General features: G+C 39.3%; 3 protein-coding genes across 4 annotated transcripts; 2 read left to right on the top strand and 1 right to left on the bottom strand.

Moving 5' to 3' along the window:
- Window positions 1–247: 247 nt before the first annotated feature.
- Window positions 248–21,899, top strand: LOC149048086 (uncharacterized). Of its 2 annotated transcripts, none has more exons than XM_089200323.1 (7): window positions 248–472; window positions 1,605–1,781; window positions 2,544–2,647; window positions 3,467–3,689; window positions 4,093–4,260; window positions 5,030–5,084; window positions 7,343–7,790. In XM_089200323.1, the coding sequence occupies exons 1-7, from the start codon at window positions 415–417 to the stop codon at window positions 7,350–7,352; spliced, it is 795 nt and encodes a 264-aa protein (XP_089056449.1). In that variant the 5' UTR covers window positions 248–414; the 3' UTR covers window positions 7,353–7,790. The 2 variants fall into 2 exon arrangements, with proteins under 2 accessions (XP_089056449.1, XP_089056450.1); XM_089200324.1 differs by lacking the exons at window positions 5,030–5,084; window positions 7,343–7,790 and adding exons at window positions 19,378–19,432; window positions 21,452–21,899 and having other exon boundaries at window positions 259–472.
- Window positions 9,453–11,641, top strand: LOC149048088 (uncharacterized). The gene is made up of 2 exons (XM_089202292.1): window positions 9,453–9,527; window positions 10,202–11,641. The coding sequence occupies exons 1-2, from the start codon at window positions 9,453–9,455 to the stop codon at window positions 11,294–11,296; spliced, it is 1,170 nt and encodes a 389-aa protein (XP_089058418.1). The 3' UTR covers window positions 11,297–11,641.
- LOC149048087 (uncharacterized) lies at window positions 11,288–14,026 on the bottom strand. The gene is made up of 3 exons (XM_089202291.1): window positions 14,011–14,026; window positions 12,435–12,554; window positions 11,288–12,276 (listed from the first exon to the last, which is right to left on the bottom strand). The coding sequence occupies exons 1-3, from the start codon at window positions 14,024–14,026 to the stop codon at window positions 11,882–11,884; spliced, it is 531 nt and encodes a 176-aa protein (XP_089058417.1). The 3' UTR covers window positions 11,288–11,881.
- Window positions 21,900–22,389: the final 490 nt, after the last annotated feature.

Genomic DNA, 22,389 nt, shown 5'->3' with positions numbered 1-22,389 from the left:
CATAATAGTCTAAATGTAAATGTTGTCTGCGCGTGAAAGTTTATGTCAAGGAATATCATGGCATTCAATGACCATCTGTTTATGTTAGCATCGTACAAGCTGCTGATTTAATTAAAAGATTCGCATTGCATTGGCCAAAGATAAAATCCGTCGGTGCTTTCTCTCCAAATATTGACTTTTCGGTGACACTGATGCATTCAGCACATGACTATCAAATTCAGCAATGCCAGTGGTGAACCTTAAATACATAGAAACGTCAAAACAGAAAACAAAACACATCGTTGGAGGGTGAAGCAACGACAACCAAACTCAATCTTTGGTCCTCGGTTTTGAAAAACACCCTGTTCGTGCACCTGCCGCAGTGTAAATTTGTGTAACTTTTTTAAGTTCAGAAAAATCTTCAGGAGCGAAAACATGTCACGGTTTTCCTTACCGACAACTGCACTTACTCTACTGGCCTTCTTTACTTCAGGTTAGCGTTATTGTATATATTTTTGTATACAGCTCATCTATTCTGCTCCCTGAGGAGTGAAAATGCGACAGAAAAGCTAAAGGATAATTCAAATCATCCCCAGGTTAAAGGATGACTATTCGAAACAGCCGCACAGCATATTCCAGCGCTGAATATGCTGTTATCATACCCTCATATCATTTCTGTCGTCTTTAGCAATGGTTAATCTGCTTTTGAAGTGCTAATTTTTTTCGAGTACCGGAGATAACGACTCCAAGCCTCCTGCACACGCTTCTCATACTGAAGTTCCGTTAAAGAACTGTTTGACGGTTTTGTGACGATTCCATTTGAAGGTGCACACCACACTGAGTGATTTTATGGTCATCTTTAGCAAAAGATAATAGTCTTCTTCATTTCCATCTGATGTAGGCTTCATATTTCTTATCACGTTTCTCTCTCTCTAACAAACTATTGTATCGCTCTCCGAGTAATTCCTCACACCGCTAAAAGGACTTTCGTGAAACTGTCGCGACCCGCATGCACATGTTATATTTAAATCAATACTGCATTTATTGAAGAGTAATGGATTCAAAGCTAAGGAGAGTGCAAAACTTCGATGATGTTAATTGTTTATTTAGTAATATACGATGCATCGAAAGCGAGACTTGGAAAATTAGTAGGCTCGTCAAAATTCTGGGAATAACAGAATATTTCTTGATTGGTTAAAATTCTTTTCCGTCGCAATCCAAAAGTTACCAAATGAGTCATGGAACAAATTTATGATTAAAATTTTCTTGAGTTACATAACTTTGTGTAAACATATAACTGTTCTTGTTTCAAAAACTTGCTGTTCCATAATAACTCGATTCAAACCCTTTGGAAAGAAAACTTGAAAAATTATAAAACTGCATGAGAAAAGATAGAATAACTGAATATTTTTGAAAATTGAGACCGGACTGTTTATAAATGGCGGCATTTAGGTTCTAGATCGAGAGCTAACGGATTGGCTTTAAACCCCTTTGGTGTCCTATAAAATTTATTCATCAATTAACACATGTCTCTCAAAAAGAGTCAGGTGTTGTGCACGTGAACAACTGCTTCCTCTTTTTCTTCTTCTTCTTCATCTTTCTCAAATCTAACAATTGGTTTGCAGAAGCTCTGGGACAGAATTCGACTGCTGTTGTGCCATTACCGACTGCATCTTACACTATGGCGCCCATGTCCACACAAGCACCACAACCTACATCAAAAGCACCCAGCGACACCACGCCGACGCAAAGTACCACAAAAAAAGGGGAAACCACACCAACCACAGAAACAAAGAAGCCAAGTAAGTTTATTTATCAGTTTCTTGGTGCTTCTAATCATTTCTGGGCTTACTTGTCTGTGATGCTTATTTCCAAGTCGCCTTTCAAGGCAATGACAAACCAATCGATATTTTTTTTGTAACTTGATTGTCTGTTTTTGTTGACAAAACTAATTATTTTTTTTAATTTCTGAGAATTCTGCCCGGTCTCCTGTCTAAAAATTTCTTGAAAAGTTGACAAATAAATAAACAAATGGCAATCAAGCTAAGAATTTAAGTAGAAGGCAGCTTTTTTTTTAATGACACGAGAGAGAGAGCACATCCATCGACGTGCACTTTAACCCTGTACCTCCCAGAAGTGATTAGGTAAAGCTTCTCCCAACAATATCCATAAATTATCCAGCAAACAGGTCATGAGTATACTCAAACTTATCAGATAGAAGTTGTTATCTTGATCTAACACCAAATTCTCTTGACAAATTCTGTTACAAAGAAATGTGTAGCAGCGAGAGAGGAGAATTTTCACACAAGAAGTTTCAGGGAGTTAAAGGTTACTGAACGGCAGAGGTGCGGAATATGATTCAGAAGTCGCATTATGCATGTGCTTTGGCGACCAAAATTAAATCAAATATAGTCTTTTTGTGCACATGACGACAAATCCAGCTGATTAAAAGATTCAGTCGATGAAATTGAAGTTTGTTGTTAAATCCTAATGTACTGTTAATTCACTCTTATTGTTATGTTTTCGTATCCTTTAAGGGCGTCCTAACGTTTGTTCTTCTTCAGCTTGTGCGATGATTAATTTTGTGGCAGACCGAGTGTGGAATGCATCCCTTACAGTCTCTGAGTCAAATGAGTTCAAAGCTTTGAAAAACATGACGTCCATGGCAGTAAGTCCATTTACTGGCTTCTGCTTAACGCGACTTCTCGATCATTTGTTCAATGAGGGGAAATCCACGTTCACGTTTCTTATTGTAGAGTCCAAGTCAAAGTTTGGTGAAGTTTTGTCGCAGATCATTCCCTAATCGAAACTGGAATATTTCTGTGCCAAAAATGTCACCAAGAGGGAAGATTTTTTCTTCCATAACCACGGCGAGGAAAGCATGAAAGAGGCCGTAAAAGCTATTTGGACATGAAAACGTGGCTGAAACTGCTTTTCTCACGATTTTTTCAAAAGACTGTTCTTCAAAAGAATTTGGAGCTCCAACCCAGCTCTGTTTGATGCTCAATAACTTAGAATTTTGCTCAATAACTCATTGAAGACTTAAATATGCTCAATAACTCAGAAATATGCCTGCATCACTTCTCAATTTTTAGGCACGAAACTTTCGACGGTTTGACTTCCCTGATATCTGTGAAACCTAACCAAACATGTTATCGTTTAGAAAAGTATGTATAACAGCAGCTGGTTAGAGAGCAGAGGGGAGAGAAGAGGAAAGGGGGGAGGTGGGGCAGGGGCAGGGGCAGGGGAGTGTGGGGAAGGGGGAAGGGGTAGGGTTGGCGGTTACCGATAGTAAATCATCACGGGCACTAAGGGAATCGAGGGTGGAACTGAAAAGAAAATGCATACATATATGTAAAGGAGAGGTGCTATTGTTTCAGACTGGATACACAAGTTTTTATTTTGCAACTTGAGTTCGTATACCCAATATCTGATTAATGAGCGTCACAATGGCCTTAACGCCCATGTGATTACTCCTATCCTGTAGATGGAATACCTTTTCAATGATTCCGAAAAGTACTACGATATTGAAGTATCAGAAGTGGAATTCTCAAATAAAAAAGGCAAAGTTGGCGTGGAAGCGAAGTTATGCTTGGTTGTGAAGGAAAAAGAAGGTGGTTTGATCGAGGAGGTGTTTACAGAAAAATTGAAGACTGGTCTCTTTCGTGATTTGAAGGTTATGAGTGAGGGTGCTGAATTTAAACCCAAAGGTCAGTGTATAATGACTAAACGACTGAAATGTCTCCCTTGTCGATCATTTTGTTATTGAATAATGTGGATAAGAAATACTCCTGACCTAAAATACAGCTTGTCAGTCCACCACACGGAAGTAAATAGTACTCGCTAATCTCTCCCGAACTAACAAATCAGTGCGCGCGAAAAGTACAATTTACCTGTGTGGTATGTGCTAATAATGGAAATGAGACAAAAGTAAAACTGATTTGAAAAGTTAAGTAATGACATATTTGAAATGCTGAATATAAACTTGGCACGTTAGGATCTTGGCATTTTCTCCTTTGCAGTAAGTTTCTGCCTTAGGTGTATTACTGCAAAGTTTGTTAATGATTGTGTTTTCCCTCTGCTCGCTGATTTTGATTCAAAATGATGTCACAGGTGTTGACTTAAAGGACTGGAAAGCCAAAGAAGGCGAATGCGAAAGGTGTAGTGGGGCTGGCGGTGAGATCACTATCGAGCGAAAATGTGAGCCGGATGATGGGTACAGCTGTAACGGGTGGAAGGTGGAAAAGATGGCGAAAGACTGCGTAGAATACTGTGGCGCGGGTAAGACACAATCCTGTAAATAGTTGAAATAGTGACTTATATAGTTGAGATAGTGATTCCATTCGACAGGAGTATTTAAGGAAATTGTAAATGGCATTTGCAAAATTATTTGGAGAAGCAGTTAAAATTTCTTTAACCTGGGGCTTTCTACAGAACTTGTGTCCGCTGCAGCGCCTAGTTGACGTCGGAACATTTAGAAGTAGTTGTATTCTCCCCCGGTCATGTTTCGCGTCCCAGAGCCTCTGTGCGTAGTTTCCTTTTGAGGTGCCCATTATCTTCTGGCTTAAACAAGATGAGCAACTTGAAGAAACTGTTTCATTTGGTTTATTTTGAGCGCTCACAAGGTACTTCTGGATGGCTTGTTCTCTCGGAGAGCAGTGAATCCTTAATATTCAATTGGACGGCTACGAAATGATTATTTCGAGGGATAAGTCGCTAGGCATACATTAATTAGACACAACCATCGATTGCATTTTACAACTAAGTGACAGCTTTGTGCAGGTTATGTGTTATTTTCAATCGAGTTAAGCGGGTGACTTAAATTAGCCTTCAGCAGCTTAGCGCTCCTGACCAGACCGAGATTATCTTCATTTATATTTACAATTTTGATTTAGATGTGCTTGAGCGTGATTAAAATAAGTTCACAACAAAGTTCTTTAAAGTTATATTTTGAATACTTTAGGAAAATTTAACGTATTAGACGTTATGGACATGTCAGATGAGGCCATTGCAACACTGAAATAACGTTTTATTTTATTTTTTTTTTCAGTGAGCATAACCGTTTCCCTTCTGGTCCTGGCTTTTGGGATGTTACTTTCGTTCAGGTAAAGGACGTGTGCGAAGTAAAAACAAGCTTACCTCCAAAAAAATCTTCCCTTGATCTTGTAAAGAGTAACGATGACCGGGGGGGGGGAGGGGGGGAAGGGGCGGTAGGTAAGGAAACAAGCATTTCAGTTTCTATTCCTACTTTTCTCTGCTGATTTTGATGTGTCCAGCGAATTTCGGTTACCATTTACAACACTTTTGAAATATCTTGCGCCTTGATGGTAACTCAACCATTCATTTTCCTAGGTAATTGAGTGTTAACAACTGAGTTGAAAACGTAAATTGGCCACCTTAAAGGGTAAAAAGCGACAGCCCTTCGTCAGAGCGATTGGAGGAATTATGGGTTGTGTGTAGGTTTATATGCAGAAAGTGGAGCTACGCTATTGGTAGGAATATGGCCACGAGAAAACAGGAATAAATTAGTTGAATGAAAAGCGCTCGCTGATTCCGTGGAGATTAAGGGTGCCGATTTGGAAGATAAATTTTTGTTCTTGTCTTTTGCGGCTTTCCCAGCTGCCTAGATGTAAGGAAAGGCCGCAAACTGCCATATGCTGTTTAGAGTGATTAGAGATATTAAAGTGTCTAGCGACTGGTTTGGATGCGTCCTTGTCATTTCTTTCCACGTCGCGAAGGTGTTCTCGGAATCTGTCACCCAGTCGTCTTCCTGTGTCGCCAGTGTATAACGTATTGCAATAAGTGCAAGGTATGCAGTAAATAATGGCATTGGCGGAGGTACACGGAAAGTGATCAGTGATCTTAATGGATCACTTGGGTCCCGATATTTTCTCTACGTTATGAATGAAGGACAAGTTTTGTATCGTGACAGAGCACATTTGCAAGTTTCAGATTGGTCATTGGTTTTAAATGAACTTCTGACCAAACAGTTGCCTATGTTTTTGTCACGTTTGAATGAAATAAGTGGGGGTTACGAAAAGATAGTGCCAGTCTCTGAATCGTTTTGGAGTAATTTAACGTTTTTAAGAATGATGGATTTAACTGTGTGGTGGTGAAATGTAAGAGTAAATGGACTGCGGTTAGTGCTTTCCTTCTTAGCCGTTTGTAGTGCTGACTGTCGATCAATTTGTTGGGCACGATGGTGGCCCGCTTGAACGACAGAAACAGGATAGCCACGTTTATCGAAAAACTGGCACATTGCCTCTGATTTTTCTGAAAAATCAGAGTCGTCACTACATAAACGATGAAGTCTGAGAACTGTGAAAAAGATATGGAGTTCTTGACGTGTGATGGATGTGAAGATGAATACAACAAGTAACTATGTGAATCTGTAGGTTAGTAGTAAACACTAGTGCATAAACTGTTGCCTTCAATTGAAATTTGGATGTTTAGAAAAGCCAAAGAAGTGTCGGAAATGTCCCAGGTATATTTAAGAGCCGGATGAAAGGAATTGACGGCGGTTATAAATTGAGTGAGTTCCTCTGTGGTAGAGGAGGTAGCGCTGATGCAATTGTCAATGTAACGGACGAAGAGTTTAGGTTTTGGGCCGTGGTATTGACTAAAAAAATTGATGTTCAATAAAGCCTACGAAAAGATTGGCGTAGCTGGGTCCCATTTTAGTACTCATGGCCACGCCATTAGTTTGTTTGCAGTAGTTACCACCGAATGAAAAGCAATTGAGTGTGAGTACTAGTTCGGTCAAACGGAGTAGTGTTTCAGAGCTAGGTTCCTTGACAGTGCGATGATCGCAAAACTGTTTGAGGGCCCGGAGACCTTCGTCCAGCGCTTTTCATTCAGCTAATTTATTCCTATTTTCTCGGCACCATGTTCCCACCAATAGCGTAGCTCCACTCTCTGCATTTAACCCACACAACCCACAATTCCTCCAATCGCTCCGACGAAGGGCTAACGCTCGAAACGTCAGCTTTTTTACTCTTTACGGTGGCCAATTTACGTTTTCAACTCAGTTGTTAACACTCAATTACCTGCTATACTCTCTCACCGACGTAGCACCAAAGTTTCTTTAGAAACTTACCCCCTTTATTCATTTTCCCTATTGAGTTCTTAAATAAACATTAACTTAGATAAAGATTTCAGACAATTTCCGTTTAATTTATCTTAGATACCCTTCCTCCTTTCTTTTCCCTTTTTCTGAAAACCTACATCAGTGGAATTGGATTCCCAACATATATGACTTGTAGTAAGAAAACCCTTTGATCCCTGTTCAACTTGCTTGATGAAGCAGCAACGCAGGCATATTAAAATTTTTCCGCTTTTTGTTTTGGTTCCACTCTGGTTTCAGTTCGCAGTAGGTGCTGAATGGATTTGGACATTGCCATGGGGAACATCAGGCCTTCAAAACAAGGAAACAAGATTTCAGTTACTTTCTATTTATGAATCGAGTATTTTAGTAGTCAGTAGACAGAAAAGTGATGCATTAGAAATCTCACGTATACCGGACAATGTGATGTCGTTCTTAAACTTTTTTGAAAGATTTAACTACCTGTTTTCTAAAACTTTGATTCCATTAACTGTTTCACATATAGATTCCGTGTTGCCATACTTCTGTTAAGTAATAGATTACAGATGACGTCAAAATGTGGTGAGAACAAAAAAGTGACCCAAGAGGCGCAGCCGAGTGCGTCACTGAGTTTCCTACCACATTATGTCGTTTTCTGTGATCTTTTACTGTACAGACCCACGGCAACATGGAATCTGTTTGTTTTATGTAATAAAGAGCCAAAACATTACTGATGGTGACGTCATCAATGCGTCCGTGTTCCAATAGATCACATGAAAGAACCAACCAAAACGTGCGCGTTATTTAGCTTATTATGTAAAGCTTACGGCTTACTATGCTGCACAACCGTCTCTTTTTTGATCTGCTGTGGTCACTTTTACTTTATATGAAGATGCTGATGTTTCGACTTTTAGCTGTGCGTAAACATCCCGTCTTAAGCTGTTTAAGTTCATTGTTAAGATGACATTTCATTTCTAGGGTATTTGTTTAAAGGGGAGGGGGGAGGGGGAGCTCTAGATTACGTGATAGTTGACGATGGTAACTTAGCCAATCAGATTGCTAGAGTTGTGATAGAACAACGCTAATTTTAAATTCATATTAAATAGAGGGTACTTACATTAGAGTCTAAATGAGCATTTGGGGGCATGGAATATATTTTTTTTCGTTGTCAATTTTCCAAGAAATGGTAACAATTTTCTAATGAAAAGAAATGGCGTCATTTACCTCAGCACCCCCCTCCCCTTAGTACACCGTTTATTTCCAGCCGCTTTTCATTCTGCAAGATCAACAAAGTAAGGTCGTAGCTATGATTAGCATTTTTCATGTCACCCTGACCTTTCTGGTTACAACCCTAGGATCGCAAGCTACTGTACGTCGAGGATCAACTCCGTTGAGCGCTTCTGCATATAATTTTCTAACTTTTTCCAAATTTCAAATCCGATAGCTCCTTGAGTTTTTCCTAAATATAAACCCATACAAATTGATGCCCTGGGGTGAACACAAGAACCCATATTGATTGGATAACACCCCGCGGAAGCTTGGGGTGACATAGGTCAATTAAAATGAAGTAAATTTAGAATTCTTCGCAGTAAAAGTATGAATTGATTAGATTGAAAACGTTTTGTCAGAAATAAAATCAATTGTGGTAGTTTAAAGTGAATTTAGATGGATAAAGGTGCGTAAGAGTAAATTGAGGTTGGATTGGTGGGGATCTGGAATGGATTGGGGTGAATTAGCTGACTCTGCAGTCAAACGGAGGGCATTTGCCGGGGGATCAATATCTATGACTGGCTGCACGTCAATTTCTCGCACAAAAATTTCCCAGGAAAGTAGCAACCGCTGTCATGCAAAATATGCGAAAGAAACATGAAACGCTCGTGTAAACCAGTAATTTCAGCTGGTCGCCTCTAGCTATGACCACAGTTAGACGACCTGGAGGGTTCGAAACCGTGAGACGTCAGTTATTTTGAAAGCCTTTACACGTTTTCAGAATAAAACTAAAAAAATTATTTGCTTATATCAAAAGGTCGATCTTGGCTAGGTTAAAGTGATCAGCATTTAAATTTCTGCTACTTAGAACTTCAATTAGATCCCTGATCAGTCAGAAAAATAATTTTGATACATGAAAAAAAAATTATCGAGCCACTCGTCAAATAATACAAGAAAAGGGAAGTCAGGTTTGTGTGCCTGAAGATAACAAAGCCATTGCTATGGAACAAATAAAGTCATTCATCGTACATACTACAGAATAAATTATAAATAATTAAACAAAACAACCAAGAATATTTACCATCAATTTAAATCGAGACCTTTCGCGGTCTCCTATTCAATGTTGTTGCGTTGAAAGAAATCGTTACCGACGGCTCTCTTAAAACAAGTATACTCTTGTAACATGCATCAGGGATATGCGACAAAAATCCATCGGCAACAATCCTACGGCAACAAAGTGATGCAAATGTTTGTTGGAGTTTGTATATTTCGAGAACATTTTCTGAAAAATTACACCGCTGACGACTACCATTGTCTCGTTTCACTTGCATCAAGGTTCTGCTTATCTTCTTCAACCATTAGTCGTGGTTACACTAGCCATTTTACCCATGGGCAAATGGCGTTTGCCCACGGACAAGGACGTTTATGTGTGTAACCGCTTTCCCCAGACCGAAACTGTCCCGGGGTTATTTCCATGGAGACATAAAAAATAAGACAAGCCGAACGACGCCTACCCTCGCCAGACGGTCAAGAAGATAATGCCGGCATTATTATCTTACATAGAGCACTGTTGAAATATTAAACTGTTTCTGTAATACTTAATACTGTTTAAATGCAACTTTACACGTCGCAACTGGTGTTCAACAACGAGCCGTGCTCAATTTTCTATTCCTTGGTGTACATCTTTCGGAGATTGCGTGACCTCATTAGGACTCTTACGTGGTCTGTCCATAGTTAGTAGAAGAAGAGACTACTCTAGCAATTTCATAAAAAATGCGTTCAATTTCTTTAGCAGAAGTGCTCTGGATGCTTTAGGTGCTGAATTTGCCCGATTATTCTTTGTTTTGAGAAGACTTCACGGGGCATGCAACGACAACAACAAACTCGATATTGGCAAATGTGTCTTTAGGAAAAAAAGACCAGTGACAGTAGATCGTTGAAAGTCGAGGCCTGAAGACTACAATATTATTGAATTATGATTTGATACTTTTTCGTTTTCAGGTCGAATCAACAGAGATCGTGTGCAGCGACTGTGGAAAAAAGTACAAATCAAGAGGAGGCTACCAAAGGCACAGAGCTACAAAGCACATTGCAGATCAAAACGCACATCATTTAACTTTGACGCCAAGCATTCTTGCCGAGATAGTAAACAATGCTTTGAAGAACATTAGTGAAAGGGAAGTGTTTGCAGCAGATCTAAGGAACGAATTAAAACGATATGAATATGAAGAGCCTGGAGGAGAAACACAAGAATTCACTGTGATAAAGAAATTATTTGAAGACTATTTCAAAACTGGGAATGCTGAGAAATTCTATGGCAACTACTATGCTCAAGTACCATTGAAATCTACAATTTTTTTCAAAAGACTGTCTCGTAATGCTGCAACACTTCTTGCGACCAAGGTAGCTGATTTTATTCTATCCTTCTGCAAAGGCATCAAGTCTTCTGACAAAAACCCACCTTCTGTTCAAACAATGCTGTCAGAGAAAGAACAAGCTGGTCTGCAGTATGTTGGTGGATATGTGTTGCATAACTTGCACAAAAAGTATGCAAGAAAGAACACAACTGAGAGCCAACAGGCAATGGCAATCTTGAGAGCTGGTAAACTGGAGCATGGATATGAGAACCAAAAACTGGTATCGAGTTTAAACCGTGGGGGGTTGTGGAACATTACAAAGTATGCACAGAGCATTTTCCTCAAAACAGAGTGTCATTTTAGACAATTAACTTCAGTAAATTCTTTGCAAAAAGTGGATATTGCTGGCATAGTGCATAACACAATAACTGACAGTGCGATATTGTCAAGCTATCAATGTATGGTTTCAGATGCAGAGCTAATGCCCAATGTTGAAGTAAGCAACAATGTCTTCCATGCTATTGTATGTTTATATATAAGGGTGCGGTCATTATCTTGTGCTAAAGACATCATTCAGCACTACAAAATTAATGCAAAGCAGTCAAAGGGTAAAGCGCTCCGAAAGGAGATCATGAGGAGTCATGAACAAGAAACAGTTAGGCAAGATTAAAATAAAACATTTTATTATCCCAAGTAAAACATGGCATTGTAAAAAATTTGTTAATTATTTTTTATGAATGTTTTAAAACACTTACAGGTATCAATTATCAAGAACATTTGAATTAAGAACTGTTCACATACAATGTAAAGCCGAATTTACCATGCCACGAAAAGTCCTGTGCATGACATGTTTAGAGTCCTGGGCCAGGTTGTTAAAAGCTGAATTAAGATAACCCAGAATTAGTGCAATAGAGAAATTATCCTGGGAAATGCCTTCTGAAGGACAATTATTTTATGTACTATAATAAAGACAAGACACCTGGTTGTTCATGTTGGATTAAAAGTAAAAAAGAAATGTTTTTGTTAGTCATCATGAATTTGAGAGACCTTTTTCCTGGGAACCTTGTAGCAAAAGAGAGTGATACAAAAATACAGTAAACTTAAAAATTAATAATATTCGGGGCAGTCACTGAGGGCTGTGGGCTGGGGATTCCCCCTTCCTTCTCCCTGTGCCCAACTACTATAACTAGCATAGAACTGAAATATCTTACTAGTTGTTCAATTCCCTGCCTTATACATTATTTGTTAAAATTTTTCATTGCCCAGCAACCGGTGGTGTACGATAGTCCAGGTACAAAGGATGATCTTCAGGTAAATAGGAACCAAATACTTTCACAGTAAAGCTAAGACTGTCATCCATAATAATTCCCAAACGTGGCAGAACGTACGGATGCACGATTTTCTTCAGCACAATTTTGTCCTCAAAGATCTTCAGGCTCCAATCACCAAGGCTTTTTAGGCTTTTAACTCGTTGGCAGAGCTCTGAAAATCCCTTGTAGCAGCTGTGTGGTAAAGGCCCCTCGTTACATTTTACAACCGAACGTTCAGGACGTGGTGAAGGCTTGCTGCTTTCATGGCTTTTCTTAGGCATGTTCAGCTTCGGCAAAGCTCCAAATTTGGGCTTATTTTTGGTCATTTTCGCAGATTGATCTATCAAAGAAAAGATAAAATTGTCAAACTTGGAAATAGTCAAACCTAAAACCATATCCACTTTCAGAACGAACTTCAAACAGCAGCAACACTGATCGGTGAAAACTAACTCAAAGCAAATCCGACAATTTAACAAGAAAATACAGATATGTACTTACATATTTCGATATCTTCGGGCGCAAAATGTTTCTCACAGGTATATATTCTATCGCTCTTCAACTGTTCCCTGAAGTTCTGATCAATTTCTCTTGTCTTTTTTATCTCACCAAGCCATTCGTCTCACCATGTTCCACGAGCTTCGTCTTTTGCCACAGGCAACTTCCAAATACCAATTCCCTTCGTTCTTCTGCACGAACCACAGCCAAATACTGAGCAATTAACCCCTGGCATAACTTTTATATTTCTTGCAAAATGACAACCATATACTGATGAAAATTACGGAGAAACCTAACACATATCGCACAACTAACAAGAAACTACTCGACGGACGCCATGATCGTTTGATAAATGTGCACTGTCGCGATCACGTGACAAGGCAAAAATCAAAACAAAGACATCGGTCTTTGAAGCTCGCCGACTTTCATAACCAGTCTCCTCTACTAACTATGGTCTGTCTAAAGAGAAGTTTTTCAAATCACCCGATATCAGTGCAGTTTAAATGAAAATACCCCCATATGGGTCGACTAATATTATTTCTGAAGCAGACTGAAATGACTGACTCACTGACGCTGAAACGGTTTCTTTTTATTTCGAATGCAAGAAGCGAAAGCGCGAAATGCTTCCAGCACGTGGAAAATGATAGAATCTTTTCAATGTCTCTGGTCTTTGGTAGTACTTCTCTCGGCTTCTATAGATGGGAAAGATTCTTTATGCAGGACTTGGCTAATTGCCTTTAAATAGATATGGTATACATGAACGTAAATCTAATTACGCATTCGATTCGGCACTCGTACGGTCAAACCTTTTATTGAAACGTCAACCAACACTATTGACGAATATCTAGAGTGCTCCTGCGAATGTTTGATTGGCTTAGTCGAAGATGCAGATCAGGAAATGTCATCTGATTCGAAACTGCCAAACTTAGTTCAAACAGACATTGCATTTTATTTGCATTTAGTGCATATTCTTGAATTGAATTCGACAGATGTACAATGCATCGTTCAACCGAGTGTAACCGCCGCTGTTTTTGTGCGTAAACTCGATGAAAGAATGTTTTCCAAGGAAAATCTTAGTTGATCGACTGTTCGTAAGATGAGGTGTCGTTAGAGAGCGAGGTAAACACGGCTTTTAAATGAAATAATTCTTTGTCAAAATGTCTGCAAGTATTACAAAATGCAGACAACCACAGACTTGACGTCAGCATTTCGAATTATTCAGGCTGACTAGGTTAGAAACATTCGTCTCTCCATCAACCCCGAATAAGAAATGTGATCTCAGTACTCTCAACTGATACAGACAGCTGTTTTAACTATCTTCAAGAGTTTGTCAATGTGTTACCATGGTTACGCCAAAACAAAGCAGGTAAACACGGAAGTTAATGTCCAAGGTACTAGGTGTCACGTTTCTTAGAGGACGCTGTTAAAAAGTTGTGTTCCTCGCTTGCTTTGCTTCGTTTCGAACTAATCAGTCGCTGGAAACATGTTTCCTGAGCACATAACTGTGTTCATATTTGTGGGGTTATCCTTCGCACAAGGTATGTCGGTAAAATTTAACGCGTTCTCGTCATGGACTTACAAGAAGGATGAGTCATGACGTTGTCGCCTTATGAAAGAAAACAGTTTCTCTTGAATTACTCTTTCACTTAATGCGAAGCAACTGAGAAACATTTAAATGCTGAGATCGACCTATTAGTAGGATTCTCTGGGAACATGTTAAAGCGAACGGCAAACAACGAAATGTCAAGTTTCCTCCGCTCTACCTTTCGGACAGAAAAGTTAAAGATCTGAATACGTTTATCGTTGGTTTCTGTTGTAGGCATCCTAATTTCGATCTCAGAAGACATTTTCCCGTTTTTATTTTTAGAGAACGTGGATTTAGTTGTTTTTCAACCTATAATAGCTTTGAAGAGGTCATAGCGACTGAGAAGCAATGTTAGTTGCATCTTTTGGTCGCATAAACGGAACGGTAACTAATCATTCTAAATAGCGCATCGTTTCAAACTTCGGTTGTCCTCAATTTCTTTGGTTACCAAATGTTCTCGACGAAAACTGATTGGTTGCATTATAAAAGAAAACATTTCTTTAGCCCTATTCATTAAATTGAGTCAGTTACCTTTGGTATTTAAGATTTATTAGAAAAGAGTTGTTGCGGACTCATTTTACGTTTCACCGTCGCGAGTCTTGACTTTTTTTCACGGTCAAGTCCCCCACTCTTCACAGTGGGTGGAGAGGGAGGGTTAGAAAACTTACCATATTTTAATCAGCACCGACACGCTAAAACCTTATTCTAAGTGAAAAGGTCATTAAACGTTCCTATGGCTCATCCAATACCAAATTTTTCCGATGAAATATGGAGCCTTCCCCGGTTCCTGCTTCAAATTCACACCACGTGTATTTGGCGACATGTAACTGACGTTATGACGTAAGAGTTATAGAGTTGCTATGTAATGAGAAAATGAATGTTTATGAAAGAGTTAGGTTACATCTATTTACTTGACTGAATGATTTGTATATATTTATATTTACTTGACATTTGCGTTTGGTTTTGATTGAACGGTTGGCAATATATCACTCGGTATTAAAACGTACTTTGATCGTAGTATTGTCATGAGACAAGTGCGTGTGCAGCGGCTGACGCGACATCCTAAAATATTCCTACATTCTTCTTCAGACAAAATTTTTAAAAAAGGAAAAGGAGAGATGGTAGCAGAGCTAAGGAAATTTCGCAATATGTTCCTGGAATGACAGAATATTTCTTGATTGGTTAGAATTCTCCTCCGCTGCAATCCAAAAGCTATGAAATGAATCATGGAATAAATTTAAGATCATTATTTTCTTGTGTTACATAACTTTGTGTAAACATATTTTTGTTCTTTTTTCAAAAACTCGCTGGACTGTCTATAGATGGCGGCATTTGGAGTTCGAGATCGAGGGTCAACAGTTTGGCCATTAACCCCTTCCGTCTCCTATGAGTTGTATTCATTTTCAATACGTTTCTGAGAAAGAATCAGGTCTTGTGCATGTGAACAACTTCTTCTTCTTCTTCTTCTGCTTCTTCTTCTTCTTCTTCTTCTTCTTCTTCTTCTTCTTCTTCTTCTTCTCAACCTTCCCCCCCTCTTCCCCGTATTTTCAACTTTCCCCTCCCCCCCCCCCCCCCACTTAGATCTTTTCTCAAATCTAACCATTGGTTTGCAGAAGCCCTGGGACAGACTTCGACCGATGTTGTGATGCCATCACCGACTTCATCTTACACTATGGCGCCCACGTCATCACAAGCAGCACAACCTACAACTAGTACCCACCCACATCACGCCGACGCAAAGTACCACAGAAAAAGAGACCACCACACCAACCACAGAAACAAAGAAGCCAAGTAAGCTTATTTTTCAGTTTCTTGATGCTTCTAATCATTTCTGGGCTTAATTGTCTTCGATGCTTAATTCCACGTCGCCTGTTATGTCAAAGACAAACCAGTCGGCATTTTCTTTGTAACTTGAGTGTCAGTTTGTGTTGACAAAAGGAATATTCTTAAAATTTCTAAGAATTCCGCTGAGTTTCCTGTCTAAAAATTTCTTGAAAAGTTGACAAACAAGCTAAGAATAAACGTATAAGGCAGTTTTTTATAAGTTTTTTTTTATGATATGAGAGGGCAAATCCATCGACCTGCACTTTAACTCTGTACCTCCCAGAAGTGATTAAGGTTAAACTTCTCCCTATAATATCCAAACATTATCCAGCAAACAGGTAATGAGAATACTCAAAGTTATCAAGTAGAAGTTGTTATCGTGATCTATCACCAAATTCACTCATAATTGTTATAATTTATGTTTTTCGTATCCTTTGAGGGCGTGCTAACGTTTGTTCCTTCTTTAGCTTGTGCGATGATTAAGTTTGTGGCAGACCGAATGTGGAATGCATCCCTTGGAAACTCTACGTCAAAAGAGTCCAAAGCTTTGGAAGACATGACATCCATGGCAGTAAGTCCATTTATTGGTTTTTGTTTAACCTGACTTCTCAATCATTTGTTCGATAAGAGGGATTTGACTTTTCACATTTCTTTATTGTAAAAGTTACACTAAGAAGGGGTCTAAGTCACAGTTTAGTGAAGTTTTGTGGCAGATAATTCCCAAATCGAAGCTGGAATATTTTTGTGCCAAAAAGAGTCACGAATGGAAGATTTTTTTCATCCATAACTACAGCGAGGAAAGCACGAAAAAGGCCGTAAAGGCTAATTGGTCATAAAAATGTGGCTGAAACTGCTCTTCTCGCGATTTTCTCATAAGACTGTTCCTACCAATGAATTTGGAGCTCCAACCCAGCTCTATAATTCCTCTGTTTGATGCTCAATAACCCAGAAATATGCTTGCATTACTTCTCAATTTGTAGGCACTAAACTTTCGACGGTTTGATTTCCCTGATATCTGTGAAAAACTAGCCAAACATGTTATCGTTTAGAAAAGTATGTACAATGGCAGTTGGTTGGAGAGCGGAGGGGAGGGAAGGGCAAGGGGGGAAGGTGGGGAAGGTGGGGAAGGCAAAAGGGGGAGCAGGGAGGGGTAGGGTTAAGGGTTACCAATAGTAAATCATTATAGGCACTAAGGGAATTGAAGGTGAAACTGGAAAGAAAATGCATTCATATATGTACCCATAGATTATTCATGCTCCCACAAGGAGAGTGCTATTGTTTCAGACTGGATACATAAGTTTTTAGTTTTCAATTTGAGTTCGTATACCTAATATCTGATTAATGAGCGTCACAATGACCTTAACACCCACGTGATTACTCTTATCCTGTAGATTAAACACCTTTACCGTGATTCCGAAAAGTACGACAACGTTAAAGTATTAGAAGTGAAGTTCACAGAAGAAGACGGCAAAGTTGGCGTGGAAGCGAAGTTATGCTTGGTTGTGAAGAAAAAAGGTGTTTTGATCGAAGAGGTGTTTACAGAAGCATTGAAGATGGGCAAATTTCAGGATTTAAAGATTGTGAATGAGGGTGCTGAATTTGAACCCACAGGTCAGTGTAAAATGACTAAAGGAATGACATGTCTTCCCTGTCGATCGTTTTGTTATTGGGTAATGTGGAATAGAAATACTCATGACCTAAAACAAAGCTTATCAGTCGACCCCACACGAAGGTGAAAAGTATTTGCTTTTGCTCTCCCGAACTAACCAACGAGCGCGCGTAAAAAGTATTATTCACTTGTGCGGTATGTAATGGATACGAGACAAAAGTAGAACTGGGGGTAGCAGTTGCCACTGGCATTGTCAGGAGGATGGTAGTAATTGTGACCACGGTCGGATAAAGGTCTGGATTAGCGTGCTGGAGTGTCTCTGTACGTGTCGCTGGTTTTTCATCACTTTGTCTGCCGCTGTCAAATTTCATTGTCAAAGTGTCTCTTCTCTAAAAGATCGGTTTTGTAGGTTTCATAAAGCTTATCTCCTACTCCGCTATTGAAAGCATTCAGCTTTTCAGGAACAAGATATTGTCCTAAGAAACGATTCTCTTGTAATGCTCTCGTTAACACCCTTTCAACAAGACTACAGTTGAATTACTGTCGAGTCGAACAGCCGAGCTTTGCGAACCGCTCAAATACTTTTAAAAAATAGATATCGTACCGTCCAAATCACTTGCAAGCCCGTGCCTATTTGCTTAAAGGCAGGTGAAACCCCTGAATGATATATTTGAAATTCTGGATATAAGCTTAGCACGTTATTAGGATCTTGGCTGTTTCTCCCGTGTAGTAAGTTTCTGCCTTAGATGTATTACCGCAAAGTTTGTCAATGATTGTGTTTTCCCTCTGCTCGCTGATTTTGGTTCCAAATGATGTCACAGGTGTTACATTCATGGAATGGAAAGCCAAAGAAGGCGAATGCGAAAAGTGTAGTGAAGCTGGCGGTGAGATCACCACCGAGCGAACGTGTGTGCCGGATAATGAGTACAGCTGTAACGGGTGGAAGGTGGAAAAGATGACGAAAGACTGCGTAGAATACTGTGGCGCAGGTAAGACACAATCCTGTAAATAGTTGAAATAATGACTTAGATCGCTGAGATAGTGATTCCATTCGGCTGGAGTGTTTAAGGAAATTGTAAATGGCATTTGGAAACTTATTTGGAGAAGCAGTTAAGTTTTCTTTAACCTGGCGCTTTCTACAGAACTTGTGTCTGCAGCGCCTAGTTGACGTCGGAATGCTCTAGAAGTAGTTGTATTCTCCCCCCGTTAATGTTTCGCGTCCCAGAACCTTTATGCTTAGTTTTCTTTGGAGAGTCCATTAGCCTCTGCCTTAAACAAGATAGGCAACTGGAAGAAACTGTTTCATTTTCATTTTAGGGGTTAGGTCTCAATTGGGACGAAAGTTCTGTTCCTCTCTCCTGCCACTCCACTTTATTTTTTCTTTTCTTGTAACTGAGTGATGTAGATTAGTGGTTTGTATTTGTTGAACTGTGGCGAATGAATTAAAATAAAAAAGTAAAAAGTAAAAAAATGAAATTTGGTTTATTTTGAGCGCTCGCAAGGTACTTCTGGATGGCTTGTTCTCTAGGAGAGCAGTGATTCCTAAATATTCAATCGGACGGCAACGAATTGATTATTTTGAGGGATAAGTGGCTAAGCATACATAAGGAAGACACAGTCACTGATTGCATTTTGCAGCTACGTGAAAGATCATCAAGTGCAGGTTATGTGTTATTTTCAGTCAAGTTAAGTGAGTGACTTAAATTAGCCTTCTGCAGCTCAGTGCTCCCGACCAGACCGAGATTATGTTCATTTATATTTAAAATTTTGATTTAGATGTGCATGAGCGTGGTTGAAGTAAGTTCAGAACAAAGTTCTGTTAAGTTATATTTTGAATATTTTAGGAAAATTTAACGTATCAGACGTAATGGACATATCAGATGAGGCCATTGTGGCGCTGAAATAACGTTTTATTAATTTTTTTTCAGTGGGCATGACGGTTTCCCTTCTGGTCCTGGCTTTTGGGATGTTACTCTCGTTCAGGTAAAGGACGTGTACGAAGTAAAAACAAGCTTACCTCCAAAAACACCTTACCTTGATCTTGTAAAAAGTAAGGAGGGGGCGGGGGAGGGGGGGGAGGGGCGGTAGGTACGGAAACAAGCATTTCAGTTTCTATTCTTACTCTTCTCTGCTGATCTTCATGTGCTTCGCGAATTTCGGTTACTATTTACAACACTTTTGAAATATCTTGCGTCTTGATGGTAACTCAACCATTCATTTTCTAAGGTAATTCAGCGTTAACAACTGAGTTGAAAACGTGAATTTGTGTGCTTGTGTGTGGGTTTATATGCAGAAAGGGGAGCTACGCTATTGGTGGGAATATGGTGACGAGAAAACAGGAATAAATTAGTTGAATGAAAAGCGCTCGCTGATTCCGTGGGGATTGAGGGTGACGATTTGGAACATAAATTTTTGTTCTAGTCTTTTAGAGTGATTAGAGACATTAAAGTGTCTAGCGACTGGTTTGGATGCGTCCTTGTCATTTCTTTCCACGTCGCGAAGGTGTTCTCGGAAGCGGTCACCCTGTCGTCTTCCTGTTTCACCAGTGTATAACTTATTGCAATAAGTGCAAGTTATGCAGTAAATAACATTGGCGGAAGTACACGGAAAGTGATCAGTGATCTTACTGGATCACTTGAGTCCCGATATTTTCTCTATGTTATGAATGAAAGGACAAGTTTTGCATCGTGAGCGAGTGTATTTGAAAGTTTCAGATTGGTCATTGGTTTGAAATGAACTTCTGACCAAAAAGTTGCCTATGTTTTTGTCACGTTTTAATGAAATAAGTGGGGGTTGCGGAAAGATAGTGCCAGTCACTGAATCGTTTTGGAGTAATTTAACGTTTTTAAGAATAATAGATTTAACAGCATGGTTGTGAGGGTGATGTGTAAGAGTATATTGACTGTGGTTAGAGAGTCGTCACTACATAAACGACGAAGTCTGAGAACTGTAAAAAAGGTCACAGTATGGAGTTCTTGACGTGTGATGGATGTGAAGATGAATACAACAAGTAATTATGTGAATCTGTAGGTTTGTAGTAAACACTAGTGCATAAACCGTTGCTTTCAATTGAAATTTGGATGTTTAGAAAATCCAAAGAAGTGTCGGAAATGTCCCAAGTATATTTAAGAGCCGAATGATAGGAATTGACTGCGGTTATAAATTGAGTGAGCTCCTCTATGGTAGAGGAGGTAGCGCCGATGCAATCGTCCATGTAACGGCCGAAGAGTTTAGGTTTTGGGCCGTGGTATTGACTAAAAAAATTGATGTTCAATAAAACCTCCGAAAAGATTGGCGTAGCTGGGTCCCATTTTAGTACCCATGTCCACGCCATTAGTTTGTTTGTAGTAGTTACTACCGAATGAAAAGCAATTGAGTGTAAGTACTAGTTCGGCCAAACGGAGTAGTGTTTCAGAGCTAGTTCCTTAACAGTGCGATGATCGCAAACATGTTTAAGGGCCTGGAGACCTTCGTCCAGCGCTTGTCATTCAACTAATTTATTCCTGTTTTCTCGGCACCATATTCCCACCAATAGTGTAGCTCCACTTTCTGCATATAAACCCACACACAACCCACAATTCCTCCAATCGTTCCGACGAAGGGCTAACGCTCGAAACGTCAGCTTTTTTACTCTTTACGGTGGCCAATTTACGTTTTCAACTCAGTTGTTAACACTCAATTAACTGCTATACTCTCTCACCGACGTAGCACCAAAGTTTCTTTAGAAACTTACCCCCTTAATTCATTTTCCCTATTGAGTTCTTAAATAAACATTAACTTAGATAAAGATTTCAGACAATTTCCGTTTAATTTATCTTAGATACCCTTCCTCCTTTCATTTCCCTTTTTCTGAAAACCTACATCAGTGGAATTGGATTCCCAACATATATGACTTGTAGTAAGAAAACCCTTTGATCCCTGTTCAACTTGCTTGATGAAGCAGCAACGCAGGCATATTAAAATTTTTCCGCTTTTTGTTTTGGTTCCACTCTGTTTTTTCAGTTCGCAGTAGGTGCTGAATGGATTTGGACATTGCCATGGGGAACATCAGACCTTCAAAACAAGGAAACAAGATTTCAGTTACTTTCTATTTATGAATCGAGTATTTTAGTAGTCAGTAGACAGAAAAGTGATGCATTAGAAATCTCACATATACCGGACAATGTAATGTCGTTCTTAAACTTTTTTGAAAGACTTAACTACCTGTTTTCTAAAACTGTGAGTCCATTAAATGTTTCACATATAGATTCCGTGTTGCCATACTTCTGTTAAGTAATAGATTACAGATGACGTCAAAATGTGGTGAGAACAAAAAAGTGACCCAAGAGGCGCAGCCGAGTGCGTCACTGAGCTTCCTACCACATTATGACGTTTTCTGTGATCTTTTACTATACAGACCCACGGCAACATGGAATCTGTTTGTTTTATGCAATAAAGAGCCAAAACATTACTGATGGTGACGTCATCAATGCGTCTGTGCTCCAATAGATCACATGAAAGAACCAACCAAAACGTGCGCGTAATTTAGCTTATTATGTAAAGCTTACGGCTTACTATGCTGCACAACCGTCTCTTTTTTGATCTGCTGTGGTCACTTTTACTTTATATGAAAATGTTGATGTTTCGACTTTTAGTCGAGCGTAAACATCTCGCCTTAAGCTGTTTCAGTTCATTGTTCAGATGATATTTCATTTCTAGGGTGTTTTCTATTTGTTTTAAGGGAAAGGGGGAGGGGGGGGCTCGAGATCTTGAGATTACTATCACGTGATTGTTGACGATGACGAAGCCTTTTTCGCCACCATTATTAACTATCAAGGAATAGTTAGCGTGTAACTTGGCCAATCAGATTGCAGGATTTGTGATAGAACAATGCTAGATTTAAATTAATCTTCAATAGAGGGTATTTACATTACAGTCTGAATGACACTTGGGGGCATGGA

Source organism: Pocillopora damicornis, chromosome 3, assembly GCF_964200805.1.
Source record: "Pocillopora damicornis chromosome 3, jaPocDami1.2, whole genome shotgun sequence".
Lineage (NCBI taxonomy): Eukaryota > Metazoa > Cnidaria > Anthozoa > Scleractinia > Pocilloporidae > Pocillopora > Pocillopora damicornis.
This window is presented reverse-complemented; position numbering and strand designations above follow the sequence as displayed.